At 43.9% G+C, this 21028-nt stretch overlaps 1 protein-coding gene across 4 annotated transcripts in view; it reads right to left on the reverse strand.

Moving 5' to 3' along the window:
- The window catches only part of herc1 (HECT and RLD domain containing E3 ubiquitin protein ligase family member 1), a 69292-nt gene that overhangs the window by 10152 nt on the left and 38112 nt on the right, over positions 1-21028 (reverse strand). The window contains exons 42-72 of one of the 4 annotated variants that reach the window (XM_078284593.1): positions 20891-21007; positions 20158-20404; positions 19383-19504; positions 19041-19246; positions 18240-18508; positions 17347-17399; positions 17026-17226; positions 16429-16603; positions 15430-15697; positions 14875-15088; positions 13653-13912; positions 13009-13136; positions 12555-12691; positions 11740-11940; positions 11438-11568; positions 11033-11250; positions 9834-9954; positions 8574-8723; positions 8222-8323; positions 7871-8044; positions 7082-7381; positions 6895-6960; positions 6607-6732; positions 5750-5888; positions 4891-5072; positions 4467-4622; positions 4038-4160; positions 3789-3891; positions 3328-3497; positions 2182-2320; positions 1192-1361 (exon numbers count right to left, since the gene is read on the reverse strand). In XM_078284593.1, the coding sequence (XP_078140719.1) occupies positions 1192-1361; positions 2182-2320; positions 3328-3497; positions 3789-3891; positions 4038-4160; positions 4467-4622; positions 4891-5072; positions 5750-5888; positions 6607-6732; positions 6895-6960; positions 7082-7381; positions 7871-8044; positions 8222-8323; positions 8574-8723; positions 9834-9954; positions 11033-11250; positions 11438-11568; positions 11740-11940; positions 12555-12691; positions 13009-13136; positions 13653-13912; positions 14875-15088; positions 15430-15697; positions 16429-16603; positions 17026-17226; positions 17347-17399; positions 18240-18508; positions 19041-19246; positions 19383-19504; positions 20158-20404; positions 20891-21007 (5168 nt within the window). Of the gene's footprint in view, positions 1-1191; positions 1362-2181; positions 2321-3327; positions 3498-3788; positions 3892-4037; positions 4161-4466; positions 4623-4890; positions 5073-5749; positions 5889-6606; positions 6733-6894; positions 6961-7081; positions 7382-7870; positions 8045-8221; positions 8324-8573; positions 8724-9833; positions 9955-11032; positions 11251-11437; positions 11569-11739; positions 11941-12554; positions 12692-13008; positions 13137-13652; positions 13913-14874; positions 15089-15429; positions 15698-16428; positions 16604-17025; positions 17227-17346; positions 17400-18239; positions 18509-19019; positions 19247-19382; positions 19505-20157; positions 20405-20890; positions 21008-21028 lie in introns of all 4 variants that reach the window. The other 3 variants (XM_078284597.1, XM_078284590.1, XM_078284584.1) reach the window with 3 other exon arrangements.

Here is a 21028-nt window from a genome sequence, read left to right on the forward strand (position 1 = left end):
AGCTTGATCTTCTCAGTACAACGCCAGACATGAGGTAATCAAACATCCCAGTATTTCTCAACAAGTTCAAGGCAGAGGCCAGCATATGTTTTTGAAGGGTGTGCAGCTCCACTGTGGTGAACAGTGTGCACTGTTTGGTGGAACACTTGAGTTAGTTTGAGAACACAGTGTGAGGAAAACAGTTTGTTCCCTGCAGTCAGGCATCACATTTCGTTGCTGGGATTTGTAGAAGTCTGTGACACAATATCTTCACGAAAGTCGTAATTTGTGGGCTGAATCATGGTTTCATGTAGGAGCTCCCTCATGTGGCTCTGCATGCATCTTCTCAACAACGTCAGAAACACCCCAAGTCGATATTAACTTTGTCAAGATAACTGAACTTTTAATTCTACTTTAATACAAAAATATTGAATTCTATATTACATTTTGTAAACATTCAATACTTTCGCCAAAACGCTGCAACAGCATCAAACAGTCTTGAACCCAGTTCCTCTAAACCGGTTGACGAAACTGTTCCCAGGAGTGAAATATGGAACTATTTCCCTTACAGAGCCGACAAAGACAGACACCCAACTGGCATCAAGACCCCCGTGTTGGTAAAGTTGATGAAAAACTGTCCAAGTCAGGTGTGGTAACACATTGCTTGATGTTTTTTCTCGTTTTGCTGTGGCATCACAGTAGCATCAAATTTTTAGATATTAACCTGAGTATTGGTATCCAAGTCAACTAGGGATGAGACAATATATAGAAATTTAATGTATTGCAATACAAAAATGTTACAATATGTATCGTGGGGCAGAAATAAGAATCGTGATATTAGCTCCATTTTATTCTGCTGTAGTAATCACAAATGAAATGCTTGACCATCACAATTTCACAAGCTCTCTATCTAAATTATATTATTTGCACTTTGTAATGACATTTTTAAATTGTTGTTTACATTCTAGCAGCCAACGCCATCGCTAGAAAGATTTGTGGCTAAGAAATGAACAGAATTCTGCACAGTCAGACTTTGTTGTCATTTAACATTTATTTATTACATCGTATCGTGGTTTTATCGAGTGGTGAACCTCATATCGCGTATCGAATCAACAAATAATTTCTTCAGTTTCTGTAATGGTTTTTTCTGACTGAACTTAGCAAAGGTTAAGTGTGTGTGTGTGTGTGTGTGTGTGCAGGTTCTTTGCCTACCTGGTTGTTGGGGCTGAGGTTGAGCAGTCTCCATGACGAGTACATGAGGTCAGAGAAGTGGTAGAGGAGGCGCAGGCGGGCCCTCACCGCCTCGATGCTCACCTCCTTCAGACCGCCGTACTGTGGAGGCACCGCCACAGGCAGACCCAGCTGGAGAGGCACAGACGAACCTGGGGAGGAGACCGAGCGAGACAAAATCACAAAGAGCGGAGGGAAGGAGGGGGACGGAGGGGGGAGGCAATATGAGAGAGAGGGAGGAAGAGAGAAAATTGGAAAGAGGAAGGGAGAAGAGGTACAGAGAGATTGAGGGTAAGGTGAAGAAAAAGATGGAAGAGGGAAAGACAAGAGTGATGAAATGAGTATGTAAAGTAGTATGAAAAAAAGTAGAAATTTGGGGACCAAGTCTGTCTTTGTTGGGTCGTATATGAACAAACGTGTATACAAGTATGACTAGTATGTAGTACAAGTAGTGTATAAAAAAATTACAAATAGAAATTTACGAAATGTGTCTCTTATCTATACTGTGTGTCCAATGCTGAGGAGTTCCTCTCTTGAAGAAGTGATTCTGTTTGAGTCTGTTTGTGTTCTTTGGCAGCCATCCAGAGTGCCATTTTGGAGTTTTTTTCCCACATATTTTCTGTTTGACTATTATAACAAAAAAAAAAAGTGTTTTGGCCGATATAATCCGTCGCTGCAACGGCAATTGGCCCTGAAAAAGCACGGGCAGCTCTTTGACATTCACAATATGTGAAATTCCCCAGCTTTTGTTTATCAAACAATGGCGGTCTCTCATCTCACAACAATGTGCTGTGTCTTGCTTTGGTATTTACTACATGTCCCGGCAACACCGTAGGAAACCTGACCCCCAGGATAAAGTATCTACCCATTAGACAGCGGTAGCATGTCAAGGGGCATTGTCTGTGTCTTGCATGTTAAGACAAGTTTGTGTGTGTGTGTGTGTGTGTGTGTGTGTGTGTGCGTGTCTCTAACCTGGTGCTCTGGGCGGTACAGAGGGAGCGGTCCATGCGGCGCTGTGGCAGCGTCCAGCGGAGATCTGGTGGATGTTCTTGCCCTGCAGAGCCGTCACCAGTGTCGGTTCTCTCACATGGTTGGTGTGGCCCAGTCCCAGCTACACAACAAACAGTTACAATTCATCCAGTTGTTTCCACACTGACAAGAAATAAACTATTTATTTTATTTTGCATTTTGGGTAGAAAAGGCATCAAAATGTAACATTCAATGTTACCAGAAAAAGCCAATAGCATACACTAAATTGATATTTAATATGCATCTATTTTGTTTAGCTGGGTTATACAACCAGATGCTGTTTCAGGTCATTCTCTTGAGTTTCTGATTAAATTGTTTTTGTTCCATCAGATATTTTTAATCTTTTTACTTCATTTTTTTATTAACTATTAGATTTTATAAGATCATATTAAAATATAATAATGTAGCCGTCCAACATGGATGGGGGAAAAGTGATCTTGATTCTATGCTAAAAATCTCTACTTCCCAAGCAAAATTTCTGCAATGATGATGTAATCCAAACCATGTTTGTCTCAAGTCCTGCATGGCTCAGGGTTAAATCCTTTCATTTTTTCATCTTTCTCTCGCAAAACAATGTGAACACACTGTGCATCAAAACACTGGGGAGCATACGCTACAGTAAAAAAAAAATGCAGAACAAATCATAAAATTCATAATGAACAAACAATAAATACATTTACTTTTGTTGGGCTACATAATCTACAGCATGTAAGTATGGATATAGAAACACAAGTTTAGTATTAATTTGTTGTGTGTTGGTCTTACTTTTGTTAAATACATGCACAGTTGTTGGCTAAAAATAAAAACCCTGATTGGGGCTTGAATGTTCACATCTTGGCAGCTCAGGAAAATCCTTGACATTATCTGTCAGATGAATCACCAGATCTCCCCAGGTAATTCTGAAGAAGGTTATAGATGGCATTTTCTCTTTCTGACGTCATTGCCATTGACAATTTGCTTTTGCTGCCCTGTGTCACTGGCAATATCGCCATGCAGGCTGACTGACAACCCTGCAGGGGGTTCAGTGTGTGTGTGTGTGTGTGTGTTTGTGTGTGTGTGTGTGTGTGTGTGTGTGTGTGCATATGTTACCTGTCCCTCTGAGTTACTGCCCCAGGTGTAGACGTCTCCCGTGGAGGAGAGCACCAGGGTGTGTTCAGCCCCAACAGCGATATCCTGGATAAGGATCCCTGACAGAGCTGGCACCTGCTGGGGACGGTTGTGGTTCCGGGCCCGGCCCTCCGGCAAGCCAATCAGGCGGTCTGCGAACAGGAGAGGAAAAAAATTTGATTGATGTGTCAAGAAAACAGGAATAACCTTAAAAGAAACTCTACTATGCACTAAACGTACTCCCGTTTAGTGCAAGACAATCTGCAGGCAGTTTTGTAGAACTGAGAATTGTATCAGTCTTTGAATATGAAAACATTCAATCCCCCAAACCAAAGCTACACTATATGATTCTGAATGTGCCTATTCTTCATTATTATATTCATATTCAGTTGCTAGGTCAAAGAGGATGCATTTTATGTAAACATAGTGTAACCATAGTGTACCTTGGCCGAATGTGAACACATTGCCATCTTTGGTTAGAGCCACGGAGAACTGTGTTCCACAAGCCACTTTCTTGATGCCGATTCCACAAAGCACGTCCACTTTCTGGGAAATTCAACGTTTAAAAGCTACATTAGATGCATGCAAAAACAAGCTCGTATATACAGTATATATAACAAGTTTAACAGGTTAACATGTTAATCTTTACTCCACAAATGCAGCAGCAGGCCTCCCAGTGCCACAGTTTATACCTGAGGTGAGGACTTGGCTGTGGAGTTGCCAAGTCCCAGTTTTCCATAGTCTCCATCTCCAAAAGCCCACACCATCATTCCATCAGCGGAGACGACTAGCGTGTGGTTCAAACCACAAGCCACCTGAGGAGGAAATACAAGTCAACAAAGCCCCTGAGCAATCATCAATCAACTACCAAAGCCTAAAAATATCTAAGCTGTCAAAACACAGACATAAAAACTTAAGAAATCAATGTTTGCATTCTCTACGCCTGTCTATGAAAACACCATTGGTGCTCGTATCAGAGAATCTCAGCAAGACGTACAAGACAAGTCTAATCTGCAAGAGGGTATCAAACAATTATGATGGCTTCACACTCACACTAATGGTTGGAAACAGATGTATTGCCTTTTCCACCGGTGTGCTATAGACGATGTTTGATGTCCTACCTGTCCGACCTGGTAGCCCTCCAGAGCGGTGACCTTCTCTGGTAGCTTCTTGTTGGAGGTGTTTCCCAGGCCAAGTCTGCCATAATCACCGTTACCAAAGGTGAAAAGCTTCCCATCAGCAGTCACCACCGCCGAATGTTTGAACCCACAGGACATCTAGAGGGGAAAAAGAGCAAAACAAAATTCATAAGAAGGGAAGAAAAGAGTAGTAACTAATCATGGTGACGGCACCTAAGCAGAGCTTTCTCATGCCGAACATTAGCACAGTATCAAGCTAATAAAGGTAGATCATCATTTTAGAAACACCAAAAAGTGATATGTGATCATTGTTATCATTACTTTTGCAAAACAAATAAATCCTCATTTAAGGTATTTACTGTATCCCCAGTATACTCTTGAGGTCTCTCAAGAGAGACGGACTAACCTGCACCACCTCCTCTCCTTGCAGGGCCTCGATCTGTCTGGGCCGGCGTTGGCGGTCACTGTTGCCGTGGCCCAGCTTGCCGTAGTCCCCGTCCCCCCAGCTGAACACCTCGCCGCTCTCCGTCAGAGCCATGGAGTGGCCGTCACTGCCGCATGACGTCACCAGCTGGGTCACCACAAAACCTGGAGGGACAGAGGGGGCAACTAGTTGAATTAAAGTTATTCTCTTTACTGTAATTGAGTAGACGTTTGGGTACTTGTATGTCTTTGAGTATTTTATGTTTTTATGTGTGAAGTTTCTAATTTTACTTTTATTGTTTTGAGCTACATTTTAAATAAAATCCACTGCAGAGTGCAATTTTTGCAGGCTCTCCATAACATTGCATCAGAAACTGGACAATTGTAAACTGCATCTGCATCAAACCTTTGTAAGCATGTGGAGGTAACATTAAATTTACCAACTGTAATCATAATAATAGTAGCTTAGTAAACATTGACAAAAAAGTGTAGAAAAATATGCAATATCACATATTGAACTCTCTGGCCTCTTGTCCTTTTTGCATTGCATGAGAAAAATCATGTGTAACAAGGTCTATTTTTTTAAGTAACTGAGTACATTTTAAATGTATGTATGTATTATCTAGTTTTTACTTTAGTAGATCTTTACACCAGTAATTTTACTTCCGCTCAGGTAAAATGTCAGCAAAGTAACTACTTTTATGATATTTTGAAACACTTTCCATCCCTGCCAGTTGAAGACACACATGTACACAGACCCTAACTTGCGAACACACATAAAATAGAAACGCATAGTATTTCTAGTGATATAAATGTAACAACAGCAAATCTCCCAGCGCCACCTTGAAGAGCTGAGATGACAGTGAGGACGTGCAGGTCGTCAGAGTTGCCCTGGCCCAGGCGGCCGTAGCTGCCCTCCCCACAGGCCAACACCGTCCCGTTGGGCTGGATCACAAAGGTGCAGTTCTGACCACACACCGCCTGGAGGAGGGGAGAGAGAGAGGGGGGAAGAAACGGTGAAAAAGAGATGAAGAAACAGATGGAGGAGATGAAATAGGTCAGACAACAGGAACAAGATATTAAGCTGGTGAGTACTGCCTTTCAAATCTCTCAAGTCTACATGTCACTGCAAACCCACTGGTTTGGTAAAATCCTCTCTTCATTTGACGTACTGCAGACAGTTGCATAACAATGACAATCCTTTGCACACCCAACAAAGTCCTTATACAGGTGCGTAGGAGACCACAAGCATCAACACAGACGAGTCCCAGAGAGTGACTCCCGCACACTGTGCTTTTACATAGATAGAACTTTATTGTCAGATTTCTCTATTTGTTATGCATCATGGCAGCTCCGTTCTAAAAAAAATGAAACACACATCATGCACATGGTGTATGGTGTGTCTTGCATATAATGTAACTCATTTATTAATTAATTAATCGGAATGATGAATGTTTTAATACTGAAACTGTTTATATGATTTTTCCAAAGCAATGCAAAAAGGACGAGAGGCCAGAGAGTTCAGTGTGTTAACTAATAAAGAAATTACATTATATGTAAGAGCACAGCGTGCAGGAGTCACTCTGAGAACTATATTTTAATCATACATGCGATAATTGGATGTGATTATAGATAATGGATTGATGCAGTTACCAAACACATGACTCTGTCTGTGGTTGCTTATGTGGTATCTGTTTACCTGTTGTGCCTGGGAGAAGGACGGGGCAGTGGTCGGCACCAGGATGTTTCTGCCAGCCTCTGCCAACTGGCCATGCCGCCCGGCACCCCACAGATACACGTCACACTTCCCTCCAAGGTGCCAGTCCTGCAACCAGACAACACACACACACACACACACACACACACACAAATAGTGGAAAAGTGGATTAAAAGAGCAGTTAAATATTCAGTGTCTGAAGAAAATAGTAAACCAAAGTTGACCAACAAACCATTTATCACCACTGAACACAAACTAGGCATAAATTACCTCAGGTCTAGAGGTGGCCCAGGACATGATCTGTTCGTCCATACCAGACACCCATTTACTGTTGTCCTGGACAGAAGGAGTGCAAAGGTTGTTAATGATAAGCTACAAAGCTGTTCATTACATAGTACATTACAGTTTTAACAGTTAATACACCTGCACATGTGTGCACACAAACACTCTCCCTCACCATGAGCAGAGCCATTTCATCTTTGGGCACAGGCTCCAGGTCCGGCACAGAGAAGGCGTCGGGGAAGGTGGCGCCCCGTGCCAGGGCCTCCGCCGCCTTGACCGTAGTAGAGAAGCAGTCCAGCCAAGCCCATTCGCTGGCGCTCCAGATGGCTGTACCAGACTCCGGCGGACAGTGTCGGAGGTGAGGCGGCACGGGGGCGCGGCACAGGAGCTGGTCCAGGTGGAGGCCCACGGCCAGGGAGGCCAGGCACTGCATGTAGGGGCTGTGGACGAGCTGCTCCCCACACACTACATGAGGCTGGAAGTTGAGAGAGGGAGTCATCAGTTAACAATTAGCATTGATTAAAGGAAAATCCACCCTCAGATACTCTAACATCGTCAATCTGCGGTGTTTGTGCATTCCAGGAGTTATTTTGTGATGAACTGCTGTAATTTGCTTTTTTTGGTGAACTTAATTTCCCTCAACCTGCCTCTTCTACTTCTACTTCAGTTAGTGATTTCCTACATTTCCCAGAATGCCTTTTGACAACTCCCAGAGAATGAGTGTGAACTTGTTGCGTTCAGCAGTGGGTTCTATGTGTAGGTGAAGAGAGTGATTGTAATACTGGAGCGACAAAAATTGACACAGAAATGCAAGGTAAATTGCCAATAGCTGTTTTTTTTCCTTTCACATTACAATTTATAATAGGTTACTGTCCTAATTGGTTTATATACTGTATAAACTACTATTTTAATGGTGTTAAGCACATTAAATATCCATGAACTAGCAGACTAAATATTCCTATACCTTTTCGTAGACGTACTGCTCCTGCAGCATCACAGGCAGTCTCTCCAGGAAGGCCCTCATGCAGGGTGCCATGTTGAGACCAACAACACCCTGCTTCTTCAGAGCTGTGCGGCAAGTGGCCAGCACATGGTGGGACGCCATGAACTCTGTGGAGCAGTTCACAACCAGCACATCCTGGGGAGTGGGACACACACACACACACACAAATGAAGCAGACTGTCCAGTAGTTAAATAAATATAAATTATTTATTTTAGTGAAGAGGCTGTAATCATAGAAAATGTGAACTGGGTGGTAAGTATGAGATCTAAGGAAGTGGTGAGAGGCTGTGACTGGACAGGGGATAGTCTCACCTTTGACCTGTTGGAGCAGACAGAGACACCCACATCTGGGATCCAGACGATGTTCTGGATGGCCCCCGACCCGGCTACTACTGTCTGGAGCACAGAGCCATCCTGTTGGACACACACACACACACACACAAAATGAATTCTGTGGAAAGGCATTCAGTGTCACTGTAAACAGTAGTGTGTTCTACAAACACCTACTGCCAGCATGATGACTGTGTAATGGCTTGTTTGTTGTTCTTTTCACCTCAATGTGTATCTATCTACAGTATGAACATATATCCTGTGAGTCTGTTGTTTCTGTCCTCCATCTGTGTGTGAATGTGTGTGTGTGTGTGTGTGTGTGTATCCGTGTTACCCGCAGGGACCAGATGTTCATGAGGCCTCCCACTCCTCCAGACGCCAGCGCCAGGCCGTCAGGGCTGAAGGCCACTGTCCTTACTGGAGTGATGTGGCCCTTCAGCTGGAAAACACAAAAAGCTCCTTCCTCTGACCACCGGGAACACTGCTGGCAAAGCATACACACACATAATGAAAGCTTGTAAGTTAAGAGTGTCCTGTGCTGACATACATTTGGGATCCAGTCCACGGTGTGTTCCTAGCATGCCTCCTAGAACTCGATGTCTGTGCATGTATAAAGAGAATAAAAAATGCAACAAAGGGTTGTAATTTAAAAATAACAGGATATAATAAGGGTCAAAGATGAACAGTGGCTTGGGGGCAAAAATACCCTTGAAAGTTCATAAAATGCCAGAAAAATTATTGCAGTTCACCCTGTTCACATTTTTTTGGTTGAGTTGTCAAATATTCACACGTGAATGCGACTGCTGTCCCCTGTGGGCCACCGTAGATGATTCTTGGGAGCCTATGACTGGGTAATTCTTTCCAGCACATTCTGGGCAAGAAAAAGGGAGCGGTTTTTGATCACAAAAAAAATGAGAACACAGCCTGAAGCAGTAGAAAATGTTGGCACCACGCAGCCAGCATTAGAAGAAAATGCCGACACTACACAAACCACTGTGTCAACAATCATAAACATAAAACAACTAATGTGGTAAAAAAAACTCAACAATGGAGGTGTGGAAGACGGACCGGTTGGGGACAGAGAAAGGAAAACGGCACCATCCTCTTCTGTAAGGCCTGCCACCAGTTTCCACAGTGGGAAAGAAGTATGCCAGGTGATATATTATGACTTAAAATAAAACAAATCTTAGTGGTACAAATTTAGTGCTTGTTTGCCAATAGGTTGATTGCCCCTGCAAAGGCCCAAAATGCCCCAAAAATGGGGGACATGATGGTAGATCATAACTCTCTCACCCCTTAAGGTGGTCTGCAGCAAGCATTTATGTTTGGATTCAATTGACATTAGTTGAATCTTTCTATTTGTGAATCTCACTGATTGAATTGAATGTATTGTGCTGTGCATTAAGCACTGGGTAACTATGCATTTATCCTTGAAGTGTATGAATGTATGCACTTGTGTCAGAGAGAAAGCCAAGAACAATTATATCGTCAATGAAAGGAATAAAATAACATCACACTTCATCAGTGCAGCATTTCATCCACACTGGTCTTTGTCAGGCAGCGATCAGAGTGATCATTTATGAAATGTAAGCACCTTTAATTTAGGTTTTGCTTCATTCTCCCACCATCCCTCTGAGCCAGAGGAGCTAGATTCTGGGAACCTGGAGGCGTCTTGAGGAACAGTCCAGACTAAGACAAGACCACTTTGGCAGCATCTGAAACACACAGTCACAGAGTCATACACACACACGAAAGCCCACAAGAAATATTCCTCCGTGAGAATGAACTGTCCTTGGATTGCGAAAATGCCAGGATAAGAATGACAATGTTTCCTTGAGATTGCAGCAGATTAAAAGTTAATCTGAAAACTGGTTAAACCTGTAGACTAAAGCCTTTCTGTTCTTGAGGCACGTCTCCCCTTGAAAACCCTATAACAGGGGGTATGAATCCCACACAGTATATCAAGGAGGAAGCATCTATTTTGTTGTGGAGGTCTGCTGAGAAGTTGCTGTCAGCACTGCTTGAATATTTTAGATGCGCCTGAATGTCTGGATGTTGACCTTGCTTTGCTAAATGTCTGTGAATAGTCTGAGAGGGGCATTTTGAGCAGAGACACCAGACACCGATATACAATACAGTCCAGACAGTTAATCTCACTTCTTTCAACTATAGTTAAAGCTCCTGAAAAGTACTATACAGCGCTTACTGCAGTGTTGTAGAAATATTGCCCGGCTGATTAGTTAATGCACTCGCAAGAGCAAGACTGTAGATTGTTTACCACTGGTGGCTAATGATAAATCTATATTAACTTGTCCCCACATCTTTACAATGAAATTCCCTTTTCAAAATGTTACCAAGTATCAAATTTACAGCGATTGTTAATGGCCTTACTCCAGCAGCCTAAAATAAACTGTAAGGGCCATTTCTCAGATGAAAAGTCTGAGAAACACTTAAAAAAGAAAGCAATTAGCTATAATGGCACTGTGGGACAGATAAATTACCGTGGGAACCCCAAAGGGGTGATGGCTGCATGACAGTGTTGGGACTGTAGCTTGAGATAGCTTGGGGACACTGAGGTGAGGAGGGCACTCATAATCTGGCACCCACTAGTGGTAATTATTTCCATAATCTGCCATGAAATTCTGTGGCTGATACCACAAAAAAGCATGATCATTGAATTTGGGGGAGACTAATCAGTGCATAGACTGTATAACAGCCACTTCAGCTCACACTTCAATGGCCTTATAGTCTATCCTTATATGTGGTCCAGTCTAGCATTATAGAACAACATACGTGGCTAGCATGCTGAGGGGCTTGGAGCCATGTCCAGGCAGGCTGCACCAGGCCACACTGTTGACCACGGACGGGTGGCTGAGACTCTGCAGGCAGCGCCAGCCTGAGCCAGAGCCTGAGTCAGAGTCGGGACCGGCCCACAGCTTCACCGTCTCCTCTTTGGCACAGGTCAGCAGGATCTGACCAGTAGGATTCCACTTCATACTGGTGATCGACTCCTGGGGACACACCGTGAAAAGTGGGTTCAGTTGTGGGAAGAATTTGGGCTATAAATCAACATACAATCTGGCTTACTTATACAAAGAACAGCAATTATTGGCTTTGGTCGATCTGTATGCAATAATTTTATGCAAGACTGACAACTGTTATAGATTACAATTGGTTCTGTAATGAAATATTGCTTACCTTGTGTGCATCAATGACCACAATCGCTCCTTTTTCTAAGGGCTCTTTGGATCCTATCAGTAGCTTGCCATCTGCATAGCCCACAGCAAAGGGCTTGTCTTCACTGTACCAAGCTATATGCATCACTGCCACTGGGAGAGGATAAAACATCACTTTGACCGTCACATACACAGTTATGAAGGATATGTAAAATACAAACTGGCAGAAATAATGTTTCATTCAGAGTGTACAATCAAAAACCACAAAACACTCAAACACACAGAATAATCGCTCGCTCCTGACAACAGACACCCTCTTCATACCATCTTTCCTGTAACAGTGCTCCAGCTCAGTGCGGTGCATGTTGGAGGCATCCAGCACCTCGATGAGGCCCAGGGATCCGTCCATGCGTCCCACCAGCAGCAGGTCCTTGGGTTCCCCGCACCACAGGGACTCGGCCTCGCCTTCAGGCCAGGCTAGCGCCGACACCCAGTGAGGCTGCACGTCCAACAGGCCCTTACCACCTTGGAGGAGAGGTGAGGAGCACACCGTTGGGGTAGGGTGGAATAAATGGCCTACCTGTTTGTTACGCTGGTCATTTTTTAAATCACATTTGGAATGTATGTTTATACACATATGCAGTTTTTAAATTTCTTGAGAAGTAAATTATGGAATGTGGCTTGAATCAATTCAACTAAAATGCCCACAGAAAATGGATTTCATGGAGTGGATTTAATTTACTTGTGCAATAACAGAGATCCTCTCATGGCAAAGGCACAATAGAGAATGTGCTCATGAAAGCTAATAGGAATGTGATTGCTGACTTCCATCCTTGGGGCTTGAAAGTGGCCAAGGACAGATGGCGTATGCTGCAGGCTGTATGGTGGGGGGCAGGAAATGATGATTGGACCACATCCAGTTCTGAGGCCTATCCATTTTTAATGGAAGCTATAAAATCTTAATGCCCTCTCATTCACATTCTGTGGACCTCACACACCTCTAATACAAGTTGAGCCTTATAACACAAACACCTTTTATTGAAAACAGCTCAAATGTAGATTCTCTTGAACATACTGTGTATATTCCAATAAAAAAGAGAATAGAACCCAAAGGAAATAAAAGAAAAAAAAATGTTTACCATTGACTTGCCAGATGTTAACCATTTTCTCCATAGCGGAGGCCAGGTATTTTCCAGTGACGCTCCAGGCCAAAGGAGACAGGCAGGGGTCACCGGGGGATCCCAAGCAAGTCAAGCCCTCCTCTGAAGATCCCTCACTAATCAAAGAAAGAAAAGAAAAAAAATCAAACAAAAATGTGCAACGGACATAACACACAGGTAGCAGACACAATATCTATATACCAGACAAAACACAGGAGACGTAGTTACAGGAAAATAACATGAAAGACGATGTCCTAGAGCAAGGTTTTGTGATTCCACTGCTGCTTTTAGAGAAAATGCAGTCTTCTGTTTAATTGATAACATAAGACAGACTTTATACAATATGAGATACTGTGGTTTCCCAGAACACACAGAAGTTTCTGGAGGTAGAACATAGGACATATGGTCTTTGTGGTGCCTTAGAAAGCCTTACTTCTTATTGAAGATGCAGGTCTGCTGGAGGGTGTACTGGCTCTTGGTTACATTCCACACCCTGACCGTCCCATCGTTGCCGCTAGTAGCTAACAGGCCTTTCTTACTGCACCAACCACATGTGATGACCTGAAGGAAACACAGAGTAAGCCTTTATTAAATACCAAACAGAAAGACAGACAGCACGCAAAATATCATGTGATTAGATCAATTTTGGAATTTCTGCTCATATAGACACATTGATAAGTGTCTTGCAGACACTCAGAAAAATAGAAAGAGACAGCGAGAGCGAGAGAGAGAGAGAGAGAGAGAGAGAGAGAGAGACAGAGAGGCGGGAGCGAGCAAGAGAGTTTTATAATATCTGAAGGACAACAATTCTCAGCTTCCTGGAAAATGATGAACTGAGTCTGAACATTTAGAGGTTAGAGACTATTTGCAATAAAAAAGATCTGATGGATCAAAAATAGTGCTGTGAAAGAACCTTGGAAGTGCTAGAAACAAATGACTTTCTTCAAGTTCCCTGGTAAAACAATCTGGATATCAAAAACATACAAAATTGAATTGGATTACACAAGCATGATGTCTATAGGGGTTAACGATTTTGAGTTCTGGCAGGGAAATCTCCTGAGCCCCACAGTGACTAACCCTGCTCTGGTGGGCCTCTAGCTTGACGAAGGAGCACTTTCGCAGGTCCCCCGCCATGTCGGCGAAGGTCTGCGGCCGGCTCTGGTTGTTGTCGCGGTCGTGGGCGGCCAGTGTGCGGACCAGCTGCTGGGCGGCCCACTGGCGGTGTTGTGAAGAGAGCCTGGAGGACAGGCAGCAGGCCGCCAGAGCGTTGGCCAGCTCCAGAGGGCCTACAGCGGAGGGATTATGGGAAGGATGGGCATACAAATGCGCAATTAGACCTGCTCGACATGGAACACAAAGTGACAAGGCCGCCCGGTGAGTGAGAGATGGGAAACAAACAAAAAAGGCACAAAAGAAAACAAAAAAGCACAGAAAAAGCAAATGGTGACATGTGAAGAGAAAACAGTGACAAGCTAGCACAAGCATGACCCACTTTTGGGTGGCATGTTTGCATGGAAGCTTGGCAGACATATCTCATGAACTATGCAATTATTACGAAGATCTATATGCTAATTTTTATAAAATTATTAACATCTAAAATAGATTTCATTGTCCAATTTCCCCCAGAGCTTGATTCATGGAAACTGATTTCCACAAAGCACATGACATAAGCTGTTTAATTCAAATACAGCTTCTAGCCTAAGGAAAACATGCAGGACGATCATGCAGGACCACAGGTGATTTTACTTAAGCTTACAGATGACAGAGACCTGCATGTTTCCTTCCAGGCAGCTCTCGTCACTCGTTTTCACAAACAATTAGTCTACAATTGCGATCAAAAGCTAGATTCTACACGGTATATAGCCAATGGCTAGTTGATTTCAGATTCAAGACTGTGGTAAATGTTCATGCCTATTTTTGCAATAAAACTTTGCAGAAGTTTAATATGGGGGTTAAAATTTGAAAAATATAATTATGTATTATGGTCTAATTATAAGATAAATGTAACACTAAATATACTTTAATCTGGGAAAGTTGGGATATATTTTTGAGAATTCAGTCTCACTTAAAATGTCAAACCCAGTAACAACTATTATCTATACAAACATAATCCAAGATCTACCAATTTATCAAACAAACAACTACCAGTAAACTATATGAAATATTCTATGATTCTGACACATAACGATTGACCAATGAGATAAAAAAATTTCACAGGAAAAAAGAAGGATAAAAGAGATGGATGAAATAACATAACTGCATTATGGCCGCCATCACCTGCTCTCCTAATGCTACAAACCTCTTTTCTCTATGTCAGCCTTGTCATAAGCAGGTCTGAGTCTGGCTCCTTTATCTGCCAGCAGGGCCACCAGAGCCTGAGTGACCACAAAGTTGGGAGAGGTGACCAGCTTGTTCTCCTCCGCCACGCCACGCAGGAAGCTGGGCAGGAACTTCCTCTGGATGGGGTCGTCCACTGTGGTCAGGTTCATGCCTGTAGCTGCAGAGATCAGGTTCTGGAAATGGCAGAAAAAACAAAAGGCTTTGGTCAAAGACCCACGGGTATAAACTGCACTAAAACAAAGTGAGAAAGTCTGTCTGATGTGCGGCTACAAGGCTGTTGATTTGGGGGAGCTGCTCACATTAAAAAACAAAATTACCATTTACGCAGTAGCTGGCTGGAAAGGAGTCAGTAATTAGCTCTCTGGCCGGCAGCCAGCACTTGTGGAAAAGAACACCTGATCTCTGAACTGAGCTCAATAAAGCCATGATGTGGATTAAGATCCAAGTAAATATTCCGACTGCATGACTGCCATGCCATGGTAAAAGTACAAGGCTGAAGACCAATATTGTCTACCTGGGTGCAGAGCTGCACCAGCAGCTTGGCAGCATTTGGACTGTTGGAGGCCAGGCAGCCCACAGCTGTGCTGAGGTAGGCCAGACAGGAGATGGGCTTGCTAGCCTTGGCGGCTCCACGGGGCCGCTCAGTGGGGCCGGAGCCTGCTGTAGGACTGGTAGAAAGGCCAGCTCGGCCTGCTGCCGCCAGACACATCAGCCTGACCAGAGTCCTGATGTCAGTCAAACCCAGAGACTCCAGACCTGCTGCCAGGCTGCAGCTAGAGCCACTGGGAGGGAAGGAAGGAGGGACGGAGAAAGAAAGGAGCAGAGGAGGAAGGAGGGAGAGAAGAGAGAAGGGAGGGGGAGGGGGAAGGAGAGAGGAAAGAATTTATGTATTTGTGTAACAGAGAGACAGAAGCTCTATTTCCATCTATATCCATCCACTGGGTTTAACTGAATAAATTGGCTTTCTGAATGACAGAAAAAAATAGAAACCGGAAAAAAGGAGAGTATTTCAAGAATTGATTAGTATTGGTCAAGTCGTTATTGTTTTATTGTGTCAGCTAATGTTGGGCGTATTTCACCAACTAACCACAATGGGCACTTACAGCCTTGCACTTACACATTTCTGGGAGGTGGTAGTGCACAGATATTTTAGAATATCTTTCAGAATATCCAAGGCCACTGTTGAATTGTTGAAATGCAATGAGACTGATGTAAGCATACGTTATTATCTATTTGATAAATGTGTTTCCATCACTATTTATTGCGCACTTTCTTTGTTGGCAAAAAACTGTTCTGCCTCAGAGACTGTAAAACATTTTTTGCAATACATTTTGCATTATAATAATTGGACTGAAACTCAGCTAGAGAATCCAATGATAAGACAAACACAAACCCATTAAATGCCCATAGTACCTAAGAGCGCATGGAGCTTAATATAAATGCAGACCGTACAGGCCACACAGAGAGAGTGTGTAGCCATGTTGTTGTCCTGACTGTGGTGAGTGAAGCCTACCTGACAGAGAGCAGGGAGAGCGCTCTCATCACCATGGTCCTGGCCAGCAGCACCTGGGCTGCAGCCGTCACCCTCCTCAGGGCCATCACCCGGTCATGAGGGTTCTGGAGGGCTGCCGCCTGCTCCCCTAGGGTCACCCTGCCTGACGAACTCTTATCCACCGAGCTTTGACATCCTAAACACACACACACACACACCAGTGCTATTACATATGCTGCACGCTATAAATTATGTGATTAGGGCTCAGACGATGTGGGTTTTTGAAGGCCAATACCGATTGAGTCCCCTCAGTTCCCTGTGTTTTGCTTTGATTTGATTGGCTCATGGTCAGAAAGAGTGTATGATGGTCAGTAGCGACAAAGTTAGGCAAACACCAAAGACTGTATTAAGACTGTATTACTGTATTAGACTGAGGCATTAAAAATAGTACCAATCACCAAGTTACCGGCCAGAGTGGCCGGTAACTTGGTGATTTATCCACCAAAGACACATTTTATGCTTTGGCGCTTGTTAATTTCAGACCCTGCAAAGGTAGGCACAACCAAAAAGGCAAGATGATTGGATGAGTCCTCCCCCCGCCCCTTCCCTCCTCCTCACCTATCTGCAGCAGGGTCTCCTCCATGCTGTTGGTGGCTGTTACCATGGCAACGGAGGCTCCCAGTGGGTCACTGTCAGGGAACTGGACAGCTTCGGGGACGACCCTGCGCTCACTCAGACCCAGGGGGCCGGCCAAAAGCTCAAACTCCTCCTCCCCCGTCAGCTTCTCATCTTCATCAACATCCAGCATGTCCCAGTCCTCTGTAGGGGCGACACACACACGCAATTGGAAATCTAACAAAAACACACTTCGGGGGGTATTATGGCAGGAAACAGATATGCTATATTTCAAATTAACAAAGTGTTCATACTGCATCTTACCTTCATAGACGCTGTCCTGCTTTCCCAAGAGGTCAGGAGCCTGCCCTTTGTACCTGAATACATGCCACAGAATACAATAACATGAGCTTATGCCATCAGCTGCACTTCCTTTGCATAAGCCAATAACCTGAGAGTCAAGACCATGGCTGTGCTTACAGAATGCATGATAGCACTTAACCCAACATGTCAAGCCTATGTAGACTTAAGAAATCCACAACTTCCAAAGGCTCTGAAACCAGCACATTGTCTATTTATAGAGAGGCAAGTGGCAAAAACTGCAGATCATAAAGTACTTTTGGTTTACCATAGTGGTCCGAAGGGATGCCTGTCTCTCAAACCTCAATGAATTCCTGACACAATTCCACAATGGAGTATGAAACCAAGTGATTTTCTGCATGTCACCCTTCTAGCTAGCAGCTCTAACACTGTAAACAAATCTCACACACACCAAAGCTGACATCAAAATGTAACTTCCCAAACAAGGTGACAGCTGAGTACCCAGGTGACCCAGGAGTAGTGGTGTCTTAAATGTCACAAGGATAACCAAGTTTAGCGTGACTTTCCTACTATATAGCATTGGAGCATTTAAAAGAGTAGAAATGCCAGCTAGTAGGAAGACATGCCCAAAATTAGCCTTTATTGACTTTATTTTGTTAGGAATTCATTGCGGCTTCAGAGAGAAGACCATTACATACCACTGTGGTAAGTCAAAATTGCTTCATAGCAAGCAGTTTCCACTGGTTTCCCCTCTCTTTGTAAGCAGCCAATGTACCAGTTTTAGACCCAGTGGGAGGAGACCACTTCCACAGGTCTGATGTGTCAGGTTCATAACGACCAAGTAATAAAAACTAGTGTCCATCCTTGTTCACTATCTATTTCTCAGTAGAGCATACCTCTCCACAATGGGGACTTTGGCCTTGCTCTTGATGGCCAGGTACTTCTCTCTGCAGCCGCCACAGAGCAGGTAGTAGGGGTTGCCGCTGCCACACTCCCCTCCGAACCAGCCGTCTACATAGGAGCCGTTACTGCGGTAGCCTTGCCGGTTGGCGCTGCGGCCGCAGCCTGGATGGCTCTTCTTCATGTGTTGGTTGAAGTTGGCCACACTGGCCTCGCACAACTCACACACCACCACTTCATCACGCTCCTCTGTCTCACACACATGCTGCAAGGTGTGGGGGAAACACACATTCACATACAGGGAGACAAACATGTATTCACACAATAAGACACACAGCCGTGGATACGCAAGACACAAACACAAGACAAAGTTGTTAGGGTTCAGTACAACAGCAGAGCATCCATGCAATAAATCAAACAGAAAAGTGAATCAATGTCAGCTTTGCATTAGTGATTAATAATGAGTTACAAGCAACAGCCAGTTGTCAGCATCCATATTCATCGTCTAATTATCCAATATCTTAGAAGTTTTTAGTCAACTCCACTTGAATGTTATTTTCATTTCATGCCAGTTAGAGCTATTGCTGCAGTGGGATTTCAGGGGCAATGTGCCTGAGCAAGTGGGTGTAGGTGTCTCATATTGTATATATGACTAATATAGCTGGCATTTCAGCGTGCACATATGAATATATCTGTGAGTGAGAAGTAAAGCAGGGCAGGTAAAGAGCAGAATGGTGATGGCAGCCCTCCTGGCCATAGCATAAAATCACACACACCCATGTTGGCCAGTCCAGTACCTCCGGGATCCACATTCCCAGAATGTCCGTGTCACTGGCCAGGTCCTGGCCGAACATGGCCTCCATGGTCTCCTCGTCCAGGTCCATCTCCAGCTCTTCATCCAGGTTGAAGTCATACAGGGCTCCGGGGTCTTGTTGTTGCTGGAGGGCCGAGACCTCGCGACGAGACTGACTATGATGGGCCTGTACTGAGCGGTATAGACCGGCTTATAAGGAAGGGAAAATTTGAAGAGAGGTGAGGAAGTGTGAGATATGTACATTAGTCAACTTTGAAGATGAGAAGCCCTTTGTGTAGGGTAGGTGTGGGGAAATGGAAAAGATATTTGTGTGTTATGTTCTCACCAGCGCGGGCCAGCAGTGTGCGTGCAGCCAGGTCAAAGCGGTGTTTCCTACTGACAGCAGAGCGGCCTCTTGCAGGAGGACCGCTGGAGGCTGACGCACTGTCCTGCTCCAGACCCTCAGGGCTACACAGAACACAAATATAGACTTCAGTTTTGAACATGAACTGTGCTGATAAACAACTTTATGGCCTTTAGTATAATCAACAGGCATTTGGACTATGATCTGACACATAATTATGAAAATTTTGATCTTCCAAAAATATGAGATGAGCAAAACCTTGCTCCTTTTCAAAATATCATTTTTGCTGGACATAATTATATAAGTTGGTTCTTTGTGCCTAGGCTAGCTTATTAGTGTTAGCACAGAGCCTGCTAACAGCCAACGCTAGTTAACAAAGACTTCTTGCATCTCTAGTCTAGGATTCTCTCCTGGATCCTGCTCTGCACCCTGCAGATCAGGCTGTAGCTCATACATTTATGACTATGACATTTTTGATAGCCATGCTAACATTAGCTAGTTGGCTGCGTGTGTTTAATTGTTACAAATATATCAAAATACTTCAATAAAGAATAGCGATATTTGTTTATTACAAAATAGATCTATACTACTGCAATTCCATAACTTATCACCATCTAAAGCTAAGAAGATATTGAGCTGTATCGAACAGATTTTGCTGTAGATTAACCTTTTAACTAGCCAAAAATACATCTGACAAACACAGAAGTGTTCCAAAGTCGTCTATTCAGTGACAAATTTTTAAGAGTCCCTACTGTACCTCTCGCTGAAGCCCTCCTCCATTTCGGAAGCATCTGCGCTGGCTATGTCTCCAGGTGAGCACAGGTAGGAGCTCCTATCCAGGGATTTGCCTCCTCCACCTGAAGCTGTGGCACCAGGACAGGAGGAGTCGGACCCACCGCCGCCCCCAGAGTGAGGCTCGTCATGCTCGTCCTCTGTGCCTGGATGCTCGATCATCCACATGGCCAGCACAGTGATGTTCTGGGCGTCTGCCTCTCCTCGAGCACCTGAGGATAACGGGAATACATCTACCACTCAGTACACAACACACTGAAGCACTAGTCAATTCAATCTTTTTGTTGGGAGATAATGAATATTCTACCCTTTGTTACCTGCCTACTGTACTTCTTGGACCCTGTTAATACTGTAATACTACACAAAAAAAAAAAAAAAAATTGTAATGTAAATACCTACATCCTGCACTCCCTGCTGATTAATACCCAAATCTCATTTTTCTAGTATACTTAAATTACTTGCATCAGTCGCTGTTAATAATGCAACACTTTGATTCCAAATTACCATTACATTGTTGTACTATGTTGTCTTGTTGCACTGTTCATTGTACTGTAGGCCCTGCTCTTTTCTTACTTGTGTTTGGAAAGGGAAAAATAAAAAGTATTTTTGTTTCACTGTACACTGTTAGGCAGGAATTAAGCTAAATTGAACTGAATACTGTTACAACCATGTAGGCAAGGGGCTTGAGAGAGACTGACCGGTGGCCTCCAGAGCTTTGGTGATCTGGCGCAGGGAGAAGCCCATCTCCAACAGCGGCACAGCGATGGCAGGAGGAGGGGGAGACGTAGAGAGTCTGCTGCTGGGGTCCGACAGGGCTGCAGCAAACATTCACCGCC

Source organism: Centroberyx gerrardi, chromosome 1, assembly GCF_048128805.1.
Source record: "Centroberyx gerrardi isolate f3 chromosome 1, fCenGer3.hap1.cur.20231027, whole genome shotgun sequence".
Lineage (NCBI taxonomy): Eukaryota > Metazoa > Chordata > Actinopteri > Beryciformes > Berycidae > Centroberyx > Centroberyx gerrardi.